The 22480-nt window shown below is 40.3% G+C and overlaps 1 protein-coding gene across 4 annotated transcripts in view; it reads left to right on the forward strand.

Moving 5' to 3' along the window:
* Nucleotides 1–282: 282 nt before the first annotated feature.
* The window catches only part of ELMOD1 (ELMO domain containing 1), a 47161-nt gene continuing 24963 nt past the window's right edge, over nt 283–22480 (forward strand). For 2 of the 4 annotated variants that reach the window (XM_059707970.1, XM_059707973.1), the window contains exons 1-5: nt 283–387; nt 15194–15339; nt 15471–15499; nt 17039–17136; nt 21039–21168. In XM_059707970.1, coding sequence (XP_059563953.1) covers nt 371–387; nt 15194–15339; nt 15471–15499; nt 17039–17136; nt 21039–21168 — 420 coding nt within the window. In that variant the 5' untranslated portion in view covers nt 283–370. Of the gene's footprint in view, nt 388–9229; nt 9366–15156; nt 15340–15470; nt 15500–17038; nt 17137–21038; nt 21169–22480 lie in introns of all 4 variants that reach the window. The other 2 variants (XM_059707971.1, XM_059707972.1) reach the window with 2 other exon arrangements.

Below are 22480 nucleotides of genomic sequence, written 5' to 3' on the forward strand. Positions count from 1 at the left end.
TGTAGAAATGCCCAAAACAGAGAAAAAGCTTACTATTGCAAAGATTGCTGATGAAACTAATAATTTCTCCAGCAAGTGACTTAAAAATGAAAGGCTAATTGTTAATGATAAAATGAAAGGCTTTAGCTCTAAAGCCTTTCATAGAATTGAGTTGCTTCGTGGGCAGTTGGGTTGATAATGTTCCGGGTGCCATATAGTATTGTCTGCTTACTCAGGTAACCAGAACTCTGGGGGTTGGGGCTTCCAGCACCCTTAACAGTAAGTATATCTATTTTCTCCCCACAGCTTGCACTTATTTTGACAAAGGCCAACTGGAAAGCAGTTACTTGAGGACAGTTTGGATAACATCTGGATAAGCAGAACAGGCACAATGAAGCACTTCCTGAGGTAAGCATTTCTGGTTTCCTGGATGAGCCCTCTAAAATGAGAAACTTCCTCTCCGATTAGGGTAATATTTTTGTTCACGGTTTGTGAAACGGTAACCATGTCTCGCATTGTACTTCAGCTAAGAATAATTTGGTCACAAGATTCCTCTGCCAGCTCTATGGGTACATTGATGCTAAAAGAGAACGTTTACAAGTGGTAGATTACAAGCAATTACAAGAGAGCATGGGTGCAAACGCAGGGGGCAGGGAGATTTTTGGACAACCTTGATGCTTGTATCTGTAAAGAGGGGTATGCTGCTGGCCTTCAGGTTGAGGTCTGGGGATTGGTAGTCAAAGAATCAATATAATTTGTGTACAGTCATTTTCCTGAAATAAATACTTTTAAATATCCCTTTATTTAGATTTTGGTTGGCTGGCCAATTCATACAGGTATTTTCAGATATCCCTTTTTGGTAAAAATATATATCCCAAGCTTTTGCTCTTCCTGTCTCAGTAATGTCCCTGAAATCTGCATGAATTGTTGATTCCCTGAAGACTGCTGTATAGAGGACTGTGTATGTTGGTATGTTTTGGGGTGATCTTGTTTTGTTTTGAAAGCCATTAGGCTTGACTGGTAATTATTTTCAAGAGTATTGACTGTCATTTACAATACATTAATGGAATTCTTGAAGAAATTTTACATCATATTAAAACATGACAAAAGTAATGTCAGTCAAGCTCTGAAAATTAGAAAATAAAACACACTTTCCCTTGAGGTGGTGGCTTACCTCTGTGCACATGCTTATCCCTTGCTCTGGCTTCTTTTCTCTGAAAAATTAGCGGGCTTGCTTCCTTTCGGAACTTTAATTCTTTCAGTGGCTGCCATTTACGATTTTCCTTTCCCCACTGGTGTTGTTCGCACCATTGTTTCTGGAGCACGGAGGTCGATTTGTGTGGGAGTCACTGTGTTCTGCTGCAGCTACTGATGTTTACTGGATCTTACAACTGTGAAGACCTCCCTGGAGGTCACTATTAAACCGCTCACAGGCATTAGCATTTATAGGCATACTGCTCACCCTGTTTATCTCAGCCGAGTAAAAGGATCGTATTTGAAAAATCACTAGGAGATTTGCCAGCAAAGTATTTGATCTGATACATGATTTGGGTTGCCATGGTAATAAACCCATCTGTTTCCACATTTTGAAAAATTGGTACTTATGCATCCCTCCTGAATATCTCTTAGTGGTGGAATCATGTTAACAGAAAGCTGTAGTGTGAGATGAAGCCGAGACATCAGGAGCTACTTTTGTGAAAGTGGAGGCAGAAGTGGCCAGGTTTGTGCCAGATTGGTTCAGCTGCATTTCTTCTTCACTATCTTGCTGGTTTTAAAAAAATGAGTAGCCTCAAAACCAGCCATTTTAGGAGAAATAGGAGCATTAGTGTCTGTTAGGTTTTTTTGTTCCATTGAATAGGTGTAACGTTGTGTTTGGTGCAGATGATCACCTTTTAAAACTAAGTTGTATGTGATGATTTAGAACTGGTACGGGCAAACTCTACCACTGTAATTTCACACAGACGAGCTCCGAGGATAATGGAACCAGCACATCCCTGTCAGTTGTGTGTTCTGATGCAAAATTTTCTCTTTTAAGTCGGCATATATATATTTTATAAATATGACTTGGCATTGATTATTTATGTGAAACTGAGTCTTGGATAATAGATTACACACCAAGAAAGATATTTGAGGATTTTCATTGACCTTTGGTTTTGATAATAAAAGCAAATTCAATCATTGCCCACCCTTAGTTGATTTTTAAAAAATATATATTTTATTTATTTTTTACAGAGAGAAAGGGGGAGGGATAGAGAGTTAGAAACATCGATGAGAGAGAAACATCAATCAGCTGCCTCCTGCACACTCCCTACTGGGTATGTGCCCGCAACCAAGGTACATGCCCTTGACCGGAATCGAACTTGGGACCCTTGAGTCTGCAGGCCGATGCTCTATCCATTGAGCCAACCCGGTTAGGGCTCCTTAGTTGATTTTTGCTTTTGGCTTTAGTTTTTGTTTTGAATGCTTTTATTAAGTTATAATGAGTATGTATTCATTATATGTTAATGTTTATGGAATTTAGAAGGCTAAGAGGGCAGAGTAATAATCCTGCATTACAACTCTATCAGATCATTTAAACTGCCTTTTATTCCCTGTAGTCTGTGCCCACAGATGTTGGACAATTTGGAAATCTTTATTTGAATCAAAGAGAAGGTTATGTACACATTGCCTGAATAAATCAGGTGTTAATACCTGAGCTCAACAATATGTAGAATAAGGAGTTAATTTTCATTGAGAAAAATTCAGCATTATTTAAAAGCCCTCAGAGTGATTGATTTGTCAACTTCTGTGTTGCTGTAGAATGAAATGCTCCATGTACAGTCTCAGAAGAAATGAGGTTAACCACAAAGAATCCAGGTTGAGGGAAAGAATGGATTTTAATCCACATTTAAGATGCATGGGACCCACATCTGCTCTCTCCAGCTCACTGTTACCATCAACTATATTAATGGTGTAACTACTCAGAGTATAAAGGAGTGAGGAAATATTTGAAATATAAGAAATTACATGAGAAGTTAGAAATAAATGCTATAGATTAGTACACTCAACTGAAGGATATGTTTTAAATTGAGAGTAGATACGGGATATGATATAAATACATCATTGTCACCAAATAATGACTCTTTCCAAGGTCTGCATTAAAAGAAATCCAGCGATTACATGGAGAAGAAAGTGTGTCTATATCAGAGAAAGAGAGGGCACTTTCTGAGCCCCAAATAGAACTGAGGCTTAGGCTGTAGTTTATATATTATATTCCATTAACTTTACTTCAGTTGGTGTGCATAATAAAGAAGGCCTAAGACTTGGACTGAAGATTTGTTGCCTTGCTAGGATTTACTTGTTGAGATGAAATTTTTAAAGTTATCAGGCATTATTAATTTTGAAATTTTCTAATACAGGGAATCTTTTCAGGCACCCCATGTAAATAATTGCTTCCACGTTCCCAGCCTCAGTATCTCAGTGTCTTGGCCATGGACTTCATTGCACATTTTTCTTCCTGAGACAGGAGATAGGAGAGGAAAACGTCTGCCAAACTCAAACCTCCACGGGAGACACTTTGAGCAGCACAGCAGACTTGCACCCAAGTTCTGGCTGTGAAGCAATTGAGAGGAAAAAAGTATTTAACATTATAATTAGGTAAATAAAGGCTTCCAATGAGCAAAAATATCTATAAATTGGGTTTTGTATACAGGTCATTCACACCTGATTCATATATTGGCCCACTAACTCATTTAGTAAACATCTACTGCTGACAATGTAGTACCATGCCACATTTTAAGTTATTTTCTATTAGTAACAATTGTGATTAAACAGAATGAATACCCCATTTTACAGCGCAGAGCATGAAGGCTTGACAAAGTTAAGTTACTCACACAGGGCACACTGATATTTGGGTATGTGTCCTGACTGGGAATCGAACTCACCACCTTGGGGTGTACAGGATGTACAGGATGACACTCCAACCAACTGAGCCACACCAGCCAGGGGCACACGGATATTTGAATGCAGGCCTGTGACCTCCAAGCTGTTTCTCATAGTTTCTGCATTGTGTTACTCCTTCTGCAGTGTGTGTCTACTGTGAGCCGTTGTGGGTGATACAAAAGTGAATATGAGGTCGTCTCTGCTCCCAAGTAACATACCATCTGGTGAGGAGCTCAGGCACGTGTGGGCAAAACTAAGATAAAAAAAAAAAAGGAATGTTCTCAATGACATGCTACAGGCATTTTGTGACAGGAATGCTGAGGGATGGCTTCACTGGGGTGAGATTGAGGGGAAAGGAGGATGAGGATGCCCCTATCCTATATAATAAAAGGGCAGTATGCAAATTGACCCTAACAGCGGAATGACCGGGAACGACCAGTTGCTATGATGCACACTGACCACCAGGGGGCAGATGCTCAATGCAGGAGCTGCCCCTTGGTGGTCAGTGCGCTCCCATAGGGGGAGCTCTGCTCAGCCACGAGTCGGGCTGACGATTGCGAATGCAGCAGAGGTGGTGGGAGCCTTTCCCACCTCCTTGGCAGTGCTATGGATGTCCAACTGCGGCTTAGACCCAATCCCCTGGGGAGTGGGCCTAAAATGGCAGGTGGACATCCCCTGACGGGTCCCAGACTGCAAGAGGGCACAGGCTGGGCTGAGGGACCCCCCCCAAATGCACGAATTTTCATGCACCAAGCCTCTAGTTTTTAAATGAGGATAGAGGGTAGGAGAGGTGGAGAAGATGCTGTGAACAAAGCCCAGAAAGTGTGACCAGCTACCACAAGCAGCAGGTAGTCCAGATGTGTTGGCTGTCGACCCTATGTAGGGTGGGCAGAAGATAAGCTGCCAAGGTAAAGTTAGGGACAGTTCTTGGGCAACTTTGCAAGCATGGGGTAAAGCAGTCCAGAACCATGGTAACATTTTCACTCAAACCTAAAGTAGACCTCAAAGAGAAGGGAGAGTCAGACGAAATATCCTTCCCTTGCAACACATATCTAGCCTTCTCTTAGAGCAGTGGTTGGCAAACTCATTAGTCAACAGAGCCAAATATCAACAGTACAACGATTGAAATTTCTTTTGAGAGCCAAATTTTTTAAGCTTAAACTATATAGGTAGGTACATTGTTATTAACTTAATTAGGGTACTCCTAAGGCTTAGGAAGAGCCACACTCAAGGGCCAAAGAGCCGCATGTGGCTCACGAGCTGCAGTTTGCCGACCACAGTCTTAGAGCTAGAAAACTAGGCCATTCCCTTCACCTTACAGCTGGGAAGGCAGAGGCCCAGAGGGGCAGAGGAGCTTGTCCAAAGTCAAACAGCCCATTGTAGCAAATGTACACCAGACTTAAAGTCAGACTTCCAGACACGTCCCTTTTTAGCTAGGCAGCATTTGCATTCAGCACCCACCAATTTCCAGTGCTCTGGAGGGGCCAGAGGTGCAGGGTCATGTAGTTGTCCCAGAATTTGATTACCATCGCTTGAAGCATTGCCTGAGCTTGTCAGATGTAGAAGCTAAATCCTGGAAAGGGGTTTACAGCCTGCACATCCAAATACCACTGTCACTGTAGTCTGGTGTGTTTAGCCATAGTTTTTTCCATTTTTAAGATACACATGTACATATCAAGTATATAAATACTTACATAAATACACATGTATATACACATATCTCTCTATATAAAAGCCTAAGCAACTGTTTGATCATTCGATCGGTAGCTATGACACACAATGACCACCAGGGGGCAGACGCTCAATGCACAGGCATGGAAACATGGAACAGATTGATGAATCTCAGAGGGGAGGGGGGAAAGGGAAGGTCGGGAAGAGATTAACCAAAGATCTTATATGCTTACTAGAGACCCGGTGCATGGATTCTTGCACTGGTGGGCTCTCTCAGCCTGGCCTGCGGGGACTGGGCCGAAACTGGCAGTCCAACATCCCCCAAGGGGTCCCAGATTGTGAGAGGGTGCAGGCCAGGTCGAGGGACCCCCACCGGTGCACAAATCCGTTCTGTACACCGGGCCTCTAGTGCACACACACACATGAACTATACACACAAATACACATATATTTACACACTAGAGGCCTGATGCATGAAGATTCGTGCAAGAATGGGCCTTCCTTCCCCTGGCTGCTGGCACTGCCTTCACTTAGGCCCGCAGCCACCTTTCTGCCTTCCCACGCTGCCCACAGGCTCGGAGCAGCTGGGGCAGTGCAGAACGCCTGCATCCCGCCCCACCCCTGGCTGCTCGGCACCTGTGTATGCAAATTAACCTGCCATCTTTGGTGGGTTAATTTACATACTCTCTCCTGATTGGCTGGTGGGTATCATGAAGGTATGGTCAATTTGCATCTTTCTCTTTTATTAGTGTATATACAAGTATTTTAACTTACTTTGTTCCCTGCATTAAAAAAAAAATACTTTCCACACCTTTGTTGAAATAGGTTAACCTGAATGCATAGTTTTCTAGGCAATATTCTATGACACCACTTGGGCCTGCCCATTGACATCAAGCTGCCATCAGAGATTCATTTCAGGCTTGATCATCGGCACCCAGCTCTTCTGCTCCTTGGTTTTCCCTCAGCTTTTCAGGGGCAACCCTCTGACACCTCACTGTTCATTCAACTCCTCCTATAAGCATGAGATAAATGAAAGCCCTGGACACTCAGTAAATGTTGAGTTTGCGTTTCATTCATTTAAATTTTGTATTTTTCACTTTTGCTCTGAAGTGAGTAAGGCATGCTGATTTCCCTGTTGTGCTTGCCTCCTTGTCAGGACAACCAAGAGTTGGCTTTACTGTCCCATCTCAGAGGAAGGTACTTTCCCTCTGTCTCTCTAGCAATTTCTTTTATAGAATTATCACACTAATTTGTTTTACTTTTTGTTTTTAGCTAGTCATTTTCCTTACTAGATTATAAGTTCCTTGTGGACAGGGATGGCATGTGGTTGCAGTGAAATTACGTTCTTGACCCATTTTTGTTTTTTCCCTTACATAAGACCCACACTTTTTCCTACTGTACTATATACCAGTCTTCTCATTTTTTATTTGTTCACTTTAGTGAAGGAATAAGTTAAGTGCCTTTCAATGATCACTTTTAATTTTTCTATAGTACAGTTAAAAAATCTCTCTTTCAACTACTCTAGGTCTTTAACTCAACAGAAATTAATTTTTTATTCATAATTACATATAATTATGTAGTGTATCTATAATACTAAAAGGCCTACTGCTCATCCTCTATAGAAGATTTGGAGGCTTATGATGGATAATGACTTTCCCTTATTTTATTTATTTATTTAAATCTTTATTGTTGAGAGTATTACAGCTGTCCCCCTCTATTTCCCCATTGCCCTCTCCACCAGGTTCTGGCCTTGCCTCAGGCCTTCACCACCCTTTTGTCTGTGTCCGTAGGAATGCATATATGCATATAAGATCTTTGGTTAATTTCTTCCTGCTCTCCCCTCCCCCCTTCCCTCTGAGATTCATCAGTCTGTTCCATGTTTCCATGCCTCTGGTTCTATTTTATTCATCAGTTTATTTTGTTCATTATATTTCTTGTTTGTTTATTTTGATTTTTAGATTTAATTGTTGATAGATATGTATTTATTGCTATTTTATTATTTATATTTTTCTTCCTCCTCCCATTTCCCCTCCCTTTCCCCCTCCCCCTCTCTCTTTCTCTTTCTCTTCCTCTCCCTCTCCCTCTCCCTCATCTCTCTCTCTCCCTCTCCTTCTTTTTAAAGAATACCTTCAGCATTTCATGTAATACTGGTTTGGTAGTGATGGACGCTTTTAGTTTTTTTTTTGTCTGTGAAGCACTTTATCTGACCTTCAGTTCTAAATGATGACTTTGCTGGGTAAAGTAATCTTGGTTGTAGGTCCTTGCTATTTTGAGTATTTCTTGCCACTCTCTTGGCCTGCAAAGTTTCTGTTGAGAAATCAACTGACAGTCGTATGAGTGCTCCTTTGCAGAAAACGGCTTTTCTCTTGCTGCTTTTAAGATTCTCTCTTTGTATTTAACCCTTGGCATTTAAATTATGATGTGTCTTGGTGTGGTCCTCTTTGGGCTCCTCTTGTTTGGGACTCTATGAGCTTCCTGGATTTGTAAGTCTATTTCTTTCAGCAGATAGGGGAAATTCTCTGTCATTATTTCTTCAAATCGGTTTTGAATATCTTGCTCTATCTCTCTTCTCCTTCTGGCACCCCCATAATATGAACATTGGTATTTATAGATTTATTTAATATTTTGGTTCTTTTAAAAATATTTTTATTTACAACCAAAGTTTATACTTTAGATTACAATTAAATACTTTTTAAATGTCAGTGTAATGTGTTTGCTGCTTCCTTTTAAAATAAGTCAATAAAAATATTATCCAAGTACCCCAAAATATCTGATTTTTAAGAAATAAATCTTATACAATGTATATATTTAAGCATCAAATTTTTAATTGAATTGTGATGTCATTAATAAATTAAGAAAAACCTGTGCAAAAATGATAAGCCAATAATTAGATTTTGTTGTTCCACAGTCAGCCAGTGATCCCTAATTCCTCAGATAAAATTTGCCTGGAATGTAAAAATAGTACCTTTGCTACAGCAATGGAATTTGGAATAGTATCAACCCATGATGGGTTTACACCCACCACTTTTCAAAGACAGGTGATCTCCTCAGATAAAGAACGATGGGAAAGACCACAGGGCCCCCCACTGCCTAGGCACTGGGCACAGGGCACTGGGCACTGCCTCTCAGCTGCTCAATAAAGAAAATATACTCATTTTTCTAGAGGCACACAAACGGTTTCTTTGTGTGATTTCACAGTTCCAGTTCATGTATCAAGTCCTCTGCAGCCTCTCTTTCTAGTAGGAAGCTCATTATACAGAGAATCCCACTTACTAGGCCAATTGGCAAGTTAATTTCCAATTGATGGCCAGTGCCCCTGATCAGACACTTCAATAGAGCAACTGAAAATTTTCTAAAGTAAAATATTGATATATTTGACTAAAAAACAACAACTAGGCTTTCATCAAAAGCAACTGAAAAAATTTTAATGTCATTTTAAAAAGTTGATGTAAAAAATAAAAATTTAAAAGTAAATAAATAAAATAGTAAATATTTTTTAAAGCGCATGAAATGCTAGAAATGTTGAGCAATTTGCTGCTGTTCTTTATGCCCATTTGGATGAAAAGTGTTTCGTTCAGGAGACTGTGGTTTGAACAAAGAACTGTGATTATTTTGAACTTTCCTTCCTCACCAATAGTGTACTTCTTATTTATTACAGGATTTCTTCAAGCAAGAATTAACTTTCATTAACAAACTCATTGAAACTGTTCAAAATAAACCAGTTTTCTCTTACTATTCCAAAAGAAGACGTCAGAGTCACACATTTAAGATGTTGGAGTAGTGTTGCATTACAGGTATCCACGCCCCTCACCCCACAGGCAGGAGGCCACTTGGTGCTAGGTGCATCTCCTATTTCAGAGGCCCCACTCCTGCTGAGTGGGTTCTTCTAACAAGACAGGGACTTGCTTTTACTCGATAGCAGAGATATGATCCATTTTGAATAATTTACATTGGGTGGCTATTCTAGTTCAAGCTAGAGAATGAATGTTCAGTAATAAACGTGATCATAATTGTCTTTAAGGAGCATACTGCTGTGAACTCAGCCATAAACCCCACTCTGCAGCATACTAAAAAACGACAGTAGGATAAAATACTGGAAAGAGAAAATGTTTAAATAAGTCTTATTATTTTTTTTAAATATATTTTATTGATTTTTTACAGAGAGGAAGGGAGAGAGATAGAGAGTTAGAATAATTGATGAGAGAGAAACATCGATCAGCCACCTCCTGCACATCTCCTACTGGGGATGTGCCCGCAACCCAGGTACATGCCCTTGACCGAAATCGAACCTGGGACCTTTCAGTCCGCCGGCCAACGCTCTATCCACTGAGCCAAACCGGTTTCGGCATAAATAAGTCTTATTATTAAATCAGATTATCCCAGAGCTTAAGCAAGTCATTTAACTTATTGTCATTTCCCTTATTAGACTATAAGTTCTTCCTGCAGTAGCTCCTTTTGGAACACCATTGAAAAAATTGTGATTAAAAAATTGAAACAAATACCAAAAAATGCTGTGCATGTAGTTCTTAAAAATAGGATATGGTGATCAGTATTTTCTCCTCATAGTCTTGAAAATTTGGCTGTTATTCCGACAAAATGTAGCACATCTTTTCAGTAGTGAGTTGCGAATCCTCCATCAGAACTGAGAAAACTAAGTCTAGTGTTATGAAGAAAAAGAGCAAAATATCCCCCTGATTAAAACTAAGTTGATTAGTTTGATGATTCAGGACAGGAGTTAAAAACAAGCAGAGCTACAAATCCCTGAGCAAGGGTTTCAGATGGTAGAGAGGGTGTGTCTGTAATTCTTTTTTATTTTCTTTAAATATATATTTTATTGATTTTTTTACAGAGAGGGATAGAGAGTTAGAAACATCGATGAGAGAGAAACATTGATCAGCTGCCTTCTGCACAACCCCCACTGGGGATGTGCCCAAAACCAAGGTACATGCCCTTGACCGGAATCGAACCTGGGACCCTTCAGTCCGTAGGCAGATGCTCTATCCACTGAGCCAGACTGGTTAGGGCTGTAATTCTTTGTTTAAAAAAATATTTATTGTTGAAAGTATTACATATGTCTCCCTTCCTCCCCCCATTGTAATTCTCATTCTAAGAGTAAGAACAGAAGGATAGGATTAAAGAAAGCACATGGGATCTGCCTCTTAGATACACTTGAGATGTCTCCACTCAAGGTATGCCCAAATAAGGAGATGAGGAAATTAAGAGGAGGAAAGGTATTATGAATCTGTCCTTAAATCAGAGGAGAATCAGACCTTCCCTCCCTCCCTCCCTCCCTCCCTCCCTCCCTCCCTCCCTCCCTCCCTCCCTTCCTTCCGTTCCTAAACCAACCACTGGTTAGCTTAAGAGCATTTAAAGATCCATTTCTTTCATTCTTCCTTTTGAGGGTAGACATGCCAAACCAATTTAACATTCTCACAAAATATTTAATCATGTTTACTGTTCTCCTCTGGACCTTCAGCAGTTTTTCCATAAACTTTACAATGTAGGGACTTAAATAGATCCAAGAATTTAAAAAGTGAGCTCCTTGTTGACCAGGAGGTCATGGTTCCGTTCCTGGTTAAGGCACATGCCTGGGTTGTGGGCTCGATCCCCAGTAGGGGGCGTGCAGGAGGCAGCTGATCAATGAGTCTCATCACTGATGTTTCAATCTCTCTCTCTCTCCTTCTCCCTTCCTCTCTGAAATCAATAAAAATATATTTTTCAAACAGAAGTGAGCTCCTGGCAGCACTTGATGGTGAAGAACGGCCAATCTGAGATGCTTTTAAGGAGGTTTTGCTCCTCTGGTCCTTTCATGAGGAAGCAAGCTGTTATCAAAATAAGTCTTGCAAAGAAAGAGGTAGCCCTGGCGTTTCCATCTCTGACCAGGCTTTAGGTTTATGATCTAAATGCAAAATAAATTATATTTGTCAAAACATTGTCTGATCGATATGTTTGGCTTGAAAAAATATATAGTTTTTAGCATACCAGGAAAATATAGTGCCTGGCATAGCAAGCTGGCCTTTTAATGAAATATTTGTGGGTATGTTGGCCCATTAGAAAAAACAACAAAGAAAAAAAATAAAAATGATATCCTTGATAATAAATAGCATTATCAGAACGACTGGCCCAGGAATTATGAAAGGGTAAGGAAGCAGTGTATAACTCATTTCGTAATTGAAATGGGCATTTCTCCTTCATGATCTGTAGTGTTGTTTATGTGATTATGTGAGAGGCACGTGATACACCTCACATAGTGGTGAGTCCTAACAAGCGATGCAGCATCTCTAACCCCTCCCTGAAGTTTTCCACTGGGTTCTCCTGGCTTTGACAGCTTCAGCATCCTCAGGGGAGTTGAAAGAAAAAGATAAAAGCAAATAGAATACTATCTCTTTTCTCTTCTTTTATGTAAGGCTATCTTCATGCAAAACAGTTCCCCAGGCATATTCTTCTCATATACAAAGAGGCCAGGGGTTTTAAGTCACTCCATATCTGGATACTTTCTGCCACCTGGGATGACACTTCGAGGTCTCAAGCACATCTTTGTATAGATCTGCTGGAGAAGTTGTAGGGGGAAAGCTTTCTGCAGTTCACTGTGAGCTATAAGAGGGTCTGGTGGCTTGTACCCTAAGTAGGGTGAGCACAGGGGTTCATCTTAAATAATAATCGGAACTCTCTTCTCTAGGAAGACTTAGACCCCCAAGAACCTGATTATCATGGAGTCCTGACACGGACTTAAAAGGCTTCATTTGAGGAGCTGGCCCACACTCTAGGCAAACTGCGTTGGAAACTGCACACGACACCCTAAGGATAGATATCATGGGAAGCTTTTTATCCTTGACTTAGTAATAGAATGATGCCTACCAGCAGTTAATATCATTGCCATTTGGCTGGTGACCAGTTCACAGAGATAGTGCTTAATCTTTTTCTTGGGCATAGCTATCCAATAGTTGGAAAAATGGAAAACTTTTCCAAGAGAGTAAATGGAGATTTATTAAATTTCTAATTAAAATGTTCCACTAAATTTATTTTTAGGATTACTTTTTTTTTGGAAGCCAATAACCTAAATCCTAATAGATCTTGGAACATCCTATATAATAAAAGCCTAATATGCTAAGTGCCTTGTCATCCGTTCAACCAATCAAAGCATAATATTCTAATGATATGCTAAGGCCGCTCAACTGCTCATTATGACGTGCACTGACCACCAGGAGGCAGACGCTCCAACTGGTAGGTTAGCTTGCTGCTGGGGTTCAGTGGATCAGAACTGAGTGAGATGGGCCAGACATGCCCTGGAGCCCTTTTGCGGTCCCTCCCTAGCTGGCCAACCTCCTGCGTCCCTCCCCGGCCCTGATCGTGCACCCGCGGGGTGCCTTGGCCTAGCCTGCTCCCTCTCGCAATCCAGGACCCCTTGGGGGATGCTGGAGAGCCGGTTTTGGCCCGATCATGCAGGCCAGGCCAAGGGACCCCACTGGTGCATAATTTGGGCACCAGGGCTCTAGTAGTTAACTAAAACAGTTGCATTTCAGACTTCACAACACAGTAAATTCATTTTTTGTCTTTTAGCAGAATCTGACTCCCCATATAAATTTTATATGCACTTTTATAATGGCTTTGGTGATAATTTTATACACTTTAATTGTTTTTGCAACTTTATAAAAATTAAAATAACATATACTTCTTATAGAAAAAAATGAAAATATACTTAACCAAAACAGAAAATAAAAATCACTCACAATTTTATTATCCAGAAATACCACTGTTAACAATTTTGTTGTGTATCCCGCCATTCTTTTTCTTCTTATTTATACATCACCCTTAAACATTTTTGTTTACTTTTTAAATAAAATATAGATCATCCCATACCAATGCCTTTCTAACTTCTTTTTATTTGATAAGCATATTATGACCATTTTCTCGTATTATTAGACATTCTAGAACATACTTTTATTGCCTACAAAGAATTCCATTTTGTTATTTTAGTGTAGCAGTTTGGTTTCTTCTACTGTTTCCTCCATCTCCTTTACATTTATATGATACTAGAGGCCCGATGCACGGAATTTGTGCGAAGGGCTCAGCCCTCGCAGCCCCAGCTTCATCCGGAAGATCATTCCGCAGTTCGGCCATCCAGTCTAATTAGCATATTATGCTTTTATTACTATAGATAGATCCTATGCTTTTGTTCAAGTTAGCCTTTGGAAATTTTTATTTTTAACACAGGCTGTTCAAGATATCAGGGCCAGAGCAATTTGAACAAAGGGAAACTTGCTCAAGGTGTTGGTTCATATTCAGGGATGAATCACATCATTGAAGCTATTGGTTAACTACTCTAATTTATCTGAATGATCCTGGATCACCTTATGTTAGAACTGGAGGGAATTAGTGAATATTGCAGAAGAACCATCTTTTAGACATGCCACTAATAGGAAGTAATAGAAATATTCCTGCCTACTAGGAGCACATAATATTAATAGAAGATGATTGAATATAACTTTCTGGCTGGGAGTCCTCTTTATTTCTATAGCTTGAGTCATTTTGAGACTTTGAACAGTACCGTGACGTAGTAGGCACCGACACATTAAAAATAAAAGTCAGCATAAAACACAAATTCACCTGCCAGAGACATTGTGAGTTACTTCATAGTCTGCTGAGGTATTATTAGAGATAGGGTGTGCAATTAAGGAAACTTTATTTAGCAGGGATCAAGAGCAAACTTGTCATAAGGTGGAGTTTGGGGAAGGTTTAAAACAGAGGACATTGGAGAACCAAAAGTCAGCACACTTGTTCAGTGAACTGATGAGGCCCTTCTGGCAAGTTCAAAAAGTGTTGGGATTGGTCAGCAGAGAGGACAGGTAGCCACACAACCAGGTCCTCAAGGGGGACAGCAGTACCTAAAGCAGTGGTTCTCAACCTTCTGGCTCTTTAAATATAGTTCCTCATGTTGTGACCCAACCATAAAATTATTTTCATTGCTACTTCATAACTGTAATGTTGCTACTGTTATGAATCGTCATGTAAATATCTGATATGCAGGATGGTCTTAGGCAACCCCTGTGAAAGGGTTGTTCGACCGCCAAAGGGGTCGTGACCCACAGGTTGAGAACCGCTGACCTAAAGGCAAGCAGAGGGAAGGAGAAAAGAATGTAATCAGGGAAGAAATAAAGTAGTGGCCAGAAGGGGCAGTGAGGATGGGCTGGAGATGATCCAGGCAAGCTGAGTGGCTGTCTACAGACGCAGGCGAGGGGAGTTGCCAGGACGTGTTCTTTCCCGTTGTCTAAGGGAGAGACCATCTCTGGGTCCTGGTTATTGTAAAATGTGCTGATTTATTTAAAAATGTTTTTAAGTGCCTTGTGCTCAGGTAGTTGGAATATCAAATTTGCTAGAACAGGGCTTTCTGGAGTTGCTTGCAGTCATAGTAAGTGTGTCCTCACAGACTGGGCTTCCCTCCCAAGGGCGGGTTTGTAGCTACCTCAAATAACATAATGTGGGATTAGACAAATGAAGTAAACTGGTGAACCCAGACGTCTAATGGCTGATTTTCCTCTGGGCTTCTTTTCTCGCTGGTGGTGGCCGCTTCCTATTCTCTTCCAGAGTCCTAGCGGAAGGTGCTATCTTTTGTCTTTGACAGAATGTTGATCCAGGTGTGCCTGTATTTTTATTGCACGTTTCTGTGGCGCTGCCTGAAATTTGTCATGAGGAAGCTGACCGGAAGATGTGAACTGCAACGGATCTGTTACAATACCAAGCCTGGAGCCTCTAGAACCATGAAGATCGGTAAGCGTGAGACAGAGAAGTAAGCAGAATATAGGTTTGGTGTGACTGAGGATGGTATAGCTCAGAACAGTAATTTTAAACCACTTGTAAAGGATAATTTTTAATCACTTTTAAAATTATCTCTTTTATAGAAACATCATTGAGAGGCTCAAAAAGTAAGGTAAGTAAAATTGTTTCTATATTTTTCAGCAACTTTTCATTTGGAAGCTCAGATCCATAATCAAAGAGTAAAAGTTTGAAGAAACAAAATATACCATTATCTATAAAAACTAACAAAAACTGAGAAGAGAGAATTGCCTTTACTTTTAGCATGAAAGTAGCCACTGTATGTGAATTTTAAGGCAGATGTAAGGTGCACTTTTTACTTTACTGTCAAATTCATCTTTTTTTTATACCTCTTCCAAAATCATAAAATAAAAATAACTTGAAAATGGGAGCAGCATTAACTTTCTGGTGTTAATATCCAAATCATTTAACTCTGCTCAAGATTTTCCAAGAAAATCAAAGTCACTATTCCAGTGTTTATAGCACATAGTTAAGTATCCACATAAGAAAGAAAATCGGTTGTTTTTTTCTCAAGATTCTTGAATATTATTATTTAACTAGAGGACTGGTGCATGAAAATTCATGCACTGGACGGGGGGGGGGGGGGGTCCCTCAGCCTGGCCTGCTCACAGTCTGGGAGCCCTCGGGAGCGGGAGGCACCTGTCCATCAGGGGAAGGCGACCCCCCCATCACACCTCTGCTGCTGCCACTGCTGGCAGCGCAAGCCTTGGGTGGCCCTGGTTACCTGAGCCTCGGGCGGCCCTGGGTGACTGGGCAGCCGACATCCAAGGCTTGCCTTCTCCTTGGGCTGGCCCTGGGCGGCTGGGGGGCTAAGAGCGGGTCCAGCCACACCATGCGCCTGCTCCCACCCCCGGCTGGGTTGAAAGGACTGTGGGACTCCAGTGGGGCTGAGGGGACTGGGTGCTGCCATCTTGTAGCTATGGGCCTCACCACCTTTGTGATGGTATGATGGTCAATTTGCATATTCCATCTTTATTAGATAAGGACTAGAAGCCTGGTGCATGAATTCGTACATAGGTGGGGTCCCTCGGCCTGGCCGGCTGTTGGGGCCAATCGGGGCCACAGGAGTTTGGCTGGCGAGGGGAAGGGGCTGCGGGAGGTTGGCCAGTTGCAGGAGGTTGCTGTGGGAGCGCACTGACCTGCATTGAGCTCCTGCATTGAGCATCTGCGCCCTGGTGGTCAGTGCACGTCATATGACCGGTCGTTCAGTCGTTCAGTTGCTTAGGCTTTTATATATATAGATTTTGGTATTTAAGACTATTTCCCCTTTGTACTTCTCTCAGTTGTAGACATAGTGCCCAGTTACAATAGAAACCAGGTATGTTGAGAGAGAAAATGAAAATATAATATTTTAATAAGTAATTTAAAACAGTTGAAAATGGTAAAAAAAAAAAATACACAACTTACTATTTCTGTTTTATGTTATTACCTTAATCAGGAAAAGTATACTACCCCCATCATGAAAATGTCAAATTCACTAGAATTCAAGTACTAAATCCACTTTTTCTTTAAGTTTAGTTTAGGTTAGTATCTTCATGGAGAAGCTTTAAACAAATACCTGAAGCCCCTAACTAAATCCTGCTTAAGCCACTGGTGTTCATGACAAGGGAAATGATTGAAACATGTTTTCTAGCTGTTGCAGACTTCAGTGAGTGTTCACCTTGATGCTATTGAAAAAACTATCGACGACATCATGGAACTGAAAAAAATTAACCCTGATATAAATCCACAGTAAGAATCATGCTTATTGTTTTGTATATATAGAACACAAGTCACGGCTTCATCTTCATCATTTCTATAGCATGCTTGCTTGCTCAATCTATCTACTTACTAGTACCTATCTATTTCTTCACCTCCCCAAACCCCAATCATTTCTAATGTTTTGAATCTCAGATGAAAAATAAAGAAAAAGGTGCCATTTCCATATTTGTAAATAGCAGCAACCTTGTACTTTGTTGTGATTTATGCTTATGCTTTGAGATGCAATGAATGTAAGAAATATGATGGATGCTTCTGGTATCAGCTGAAATAAAGGGGGCCCATTCATCAAGCCATGCCATGCAATGCCCATGTTTTACAGTGCAGTCCAAGTTTAAATTGTAAATGTGCCTGAGCCAATTCTGCTCCGTCAGTTCAGGACAGGCTGAAAATCCAGAGACAGTCCCTATCTGCTTGTCAAAAGGACAGGCATGAATACCTTGATTTTAGCCCAGTGAGTCCTGTAGAAGACTTCTGACCTTACAGTTTAAAACCAAGAGAGAGGTGGGGGGGGGGGGGGAGGTGGTGGAGGGCATGTGTGGGAGGAAGAGATAGTTTTTGTAAGATGTTCGAACTTTGTAATTTATTCATCTCATCTTGGAAGTATTAAAATGCATTTGGCAATGTACATGACATTTAAAATCAGCTTTATATATTCCACTGGGAACAGAAATTTTTCAGTGAAAAAAAAATGAGCTAAGGATATTGGGTAGAGTAAATTCTGCATGCAGATATATTTAGAGACAGTTTAGGCAGGTAACAATCAAGCTGTCTTTTAGATATGCATGAGAACTTCAGATGTTGTCCCTGAGAAAGGCTTTTCATTGCCAGCAACAGGGAGCTGTAGTCAAGGGAATTTCAGAGTGCACTTTGCATATGTCTGTCTCTTGGAGGGATTCTAAGTACCAGCTAATTGGGGCTTATCACAAAACTCCCATTTCCACGTGGGCTCCGTACCATTCTTCTGCACACACCAGCTAATTAGCTGCCTTTTTCTTACTCAGCCATTAAAGGTGGTTTAATTATGCAGTAAATGTCTTTTTGAAACCTTTTGACATATATTTTATATCTCTGGGAAGGTGATAATAAGACAATTTATTTTAAATTACGTTGAACAAAAAAATGTAAGACTACCATTAGGCATGAGGGATATACTAGACCTATAATCACATTTAGAGGTTGGATTAGATTTAATAGCAAATCTTTTCTGTCTCTTCTATGAAAGATACATGTTTCACTCAGAAGCATTTCCTTGCCGTCTGTTTTTTTGATTTCCTTTAGGAAAAAAAAAAAACCTTATAGGTAGGAGATTGTGTTTTTACACCTCAATATGGATTTTGCTACTTTTTTCCCCCATAGATAGACATTGACAAAATGTGATTTTTAAAATTTAAATACTTTTCTGGAAAAAAAATCAAGAAATAGAGAGGGCTAGGGGAAATATTTTATAATTTATCAAGTCATTACTACTATTAACCTCCCTTTGGTTTTTGTTTTATTTTGTTCTGTTTTTGTTACTCCTCACTTTTTCCATTGATTTTTAGAAAGAGTGGAGGGGAGGGAGGGAGGAAGAGAGAGAAAGAGAGAAATATTGATGTGAGAGAGACACATAGATTGGTTGCCTACTGCATAGTGCATGACTGGGGCCAAGGATCAAACCTCCAACTCAGGTACCTGCAGGAATCGAACCCATGACCTTTCAGTGCACAGACCCATACTCTAACCATTTAGGCACACTGGCCAGGGCCACCTCACTTTCTTTTAATTATTTGTTTTAATTACATTTTTTCAAGTGCTGCTTAAACTGCTGATAAGAATCACTACAGTAAAAATTGAATTGTCTTCTCTGGTGGCCTCTTCTTTAATTTCTCCCACTCTCTCCTTTCCCTCAAAATTAACTCTTTCAGTCCTGTGTTGGTTTCCTGGGTGCCCAGTGCCACTGTTCACTTTTCCTATATTAAGATATCTGATTTGGTTTTTTGGTCCTATGGTAACAAGGGTCATTTAATTGAACATTCAGTTTTATTGAAGTTTAGCGTTCTGGGTTATCTTACATTGTCCTCTACATTTGGAGTAAGTATATAATTTTAAAACATAATTATCTATTGCCCCCAACTTTAGTCTTAACTTTCTATACATCTTATTCCCCTCCCCCCAAAAAGGTAATGATAACACTGTCATCATGATTATAATGACCACCACGAGAACAAAAATGTTCAAATTTAGTGAGTGAATTAGGAGTAAGAGTATACCAAAGAGTAACTCTTGGGTTAAATGATAAGAAGTTGCCAACGTTCAACTATTTTAACCCAAAAGCTAAATGACTGTAAAGAATTTAATAGGAATAAGTCAACGTGAAATACCACTTTTAGATTTAAAATGCCATCAAATGAATGTAGGAGAATAACTTATGTGACAGTAGTTTATATGAAAAAATAATCTTTGTGATTAGTTAGCCATCTGTTTAATAAGCTTGCAGTGTTTTGTGACTGCTTAAAGAGACCCTATTTTACCTCCAAGGTCAGTGGTCGGCAAACTACGGCTTGCGAGCCACATGCAGCTCTTTGGCCCCTTGAGTGTGGCTCTTCCTAAGCCTTAGGAGTACCCTAATTAAGTTAATAACAATGTACCTACCTATATAGTTTAAGTTTAAAAAATTTGGCTCTCAAAAGAAATTTCAATCATTGTACTGTTGATACTTGGCTCTGTTGACTAATGAGTTTGCCGACCACTGTCCTAGGTTGTAGAAGAGAAAAGCAGCATTCAGATCACAGGAAGTAATGATTGTGTATTACACTTGCCAGACTGTTTTCTGTTCCGGTGATATGTTGTCATGGGCTGTTAAACAGTGTACATTCAGAGAAGTCTGAGCAAGATAGTAACACCTGAAAACCATGTCACATGAGAAGGAATTAAAGAAAAGGAAATTTTTTTAAACACTGCAGGTGTGACTAGAAGAAAGAATCACTATCTCAAAATAAATAGGCCCGGTGGGGGAAAGGTGGAAATACATTTGCTCAGAGAACAGAGTTTGAACCACTTGGTAACAAGGAAAACAGATTTTGTTTCAGCCCAAAGAAAAGTGTTTTGGCAACTAGAGAAGTCAGGATGAAATGGCAAATCTTGTAAAATAGTGAGTTCTTACTCTTGGCATTGCCTGTCTGTTAAGAATGCTCCCAAGCAGAGGTGTTTTGAATTTTTTTTTTTACTCCTAAGCCGCTGAGGGCTATTTCTCCCTCTGAGTCTGTACACAGACACACACACACACCCTTCTGAAGTGTTCTGATATACCCACCTAGTGGGGATTAAATGATCCCTAGGAACCCATTATCACCTATATTTTCTGCATATCACTTACAAATCACCTGCATCAAGAACTCCCTAGTCGGTTTGGCTCAGTGGACAGCGTCGGGCAGACTGTAGGGTTGTGGATTTGATTCCAGTCAAGGGCACCTACCTCGGTTGTAGGCTCGATCCGCCGTAGAGGCAAGTGCAGGAGACAACCAATAGATGTGCCTCTTGCACATTGCTGTTTCTCTCTCTGTCTCTCCACCTCCCTTCCACTCTCTCTAAAAATCCATGGGAAAATATTCTTGGGTGAGGACTAAGAACAAAAAATCCCTTGTTTCTTAAGCCGCATTGTTGCAACATAGCTTAAGAAAAGGCCAGAATGTGAGGTAAGTTTTAGCCAAGTTTTACAACTGTCCATGCAGATGCAGTAAGAAACTGTGCTTCTGTTAGACAGATGCTATTTGGGCAATTCCCTAGATATTAGAGAAATAGGACAAGTCCCGCTGTGATTACATCAAGTGAACAAATGCCAATGTATGTTCTGCTTTTCTTCATGTGTGTTTCTTCCTTTTTGAACACCACAGGCTGGGAATCTCTCTCCAGGCTTGCCTCCTGCAGATCGTCGGCTACAGAAACCTCATTGCAGATGTGGAAAAGCTGCGCAGAGAGCCCTATGATTCTGATAACCCCCAACACGAGGAAATGCTTCTGAAGGTCAGTCCTCGAACACATTGCCGGCCCTCACTTAGGCCAGCTAATGTGTGCTAAGCGCCTGCTGTGCGATAGGCACTTTATCCTAAAAAGCATCTATATTCAGGAGTGAATTTAGAAAACATTTCAGATGAGTAGCTCTAAAGGTTGATTTAAAATTTTTTATCTTGATTTCTTAGCTTAAAATTCAGTGCGTTGGAGCAGCATCTTACTATGTTCCATAGTACACCATCAGATCATGTAAGAGTCTTAGGGTTTTGCTCTGACAGCCAGAAGTAATATTTATAATTGCATATTAGTCTCCCAGCAATTTTAACACAGATATAAACCTTCACCTCCTCTTCTAATAGTCTCCACGTTGTATGAATAAATAATCATCATGAAGGCCTTGGGTAATTTCCCAAGAGGGCTATTGCTGAAGCAGAAACCAACCTCATCTTCTTTGATGTCTACTAAAAGTCATAAATGGAAATCCCAGGACACTCTTTGATGATTGCTATTTCTCCTGTTGGCTTTCAACACAGTTAAACAATCGAAACTTGAGCTCAATGTGAACGCCCACAGAAAACACCTCTGATGCTTTCTCAGATTACAGGAGAAAATTGGCTTTACACCTAAATTCTCACATGATTTTTCCAATGAAAAATTTACCTCCAACATCTGAACCAGCAAGAAGAGTAGCTTTACGAACCAGTTCAGTGCCCAGGTCTTATTCATCTTTGTGCACCTATGTCCAGAGCAGTGCCTAAAATTCAAAAAGGCAGTAACAAAATTGGAAGAAAATATTTGTTTAGCTGCCCTAACTTTATTTTATTTAAAAATGTCAATAAAAGATGTAATTTTAAAAGTGTATCCTGTTGTGGTTTTGTGTGAAAGGACTAAGTACTTAAATAGATCCCTCATTGGTCTCTACTAATTAGTGCCAGATCTGATGTGAATCGTTAAAAATTAAAGAAGCCTCATTCTTAGCAATAGTTTTTCTCCTTTCCTTTCGCTTCTGTTTAATTTTAGCTAAGCCACTGACTGAGCTTCATCTCCTTTTATTGCCTTATTTTTTCCATTCCTGGTAAAGGAAGTTGAGTTCAATAGAATGATTTCAAGGTGGGAAATAAGAGGTGAAGGTAAGAGAAATGGGGTGATATAATTAATACACCGGCCACAACCACCTGAACAATTCATTTGAGTGGCTGAGATGCCCACTAAACCGATGGAATTTGAGTACTTGCTATGCACCATCTTAGCTGATCTGTTGGCTGTGTGCTGGCACATAGTAGTCAGTATGGGTGAATGCATGAATTATTGTAGTTCATTAGAT

Source organism: Myotis daubentonii, chromosome 9 (genome assembly GCF_963259705.1).
Source record: "Myotis daubentonii chromosome 9, mMyoDau2.1, whole genome shotgun sequence".
Lineage (NCBI taxonomy): Eukaryota > Metazoa > Chordata > Mammalia > Chiroptera > Vespertilionidae > Myotis > Myotis daubentonii.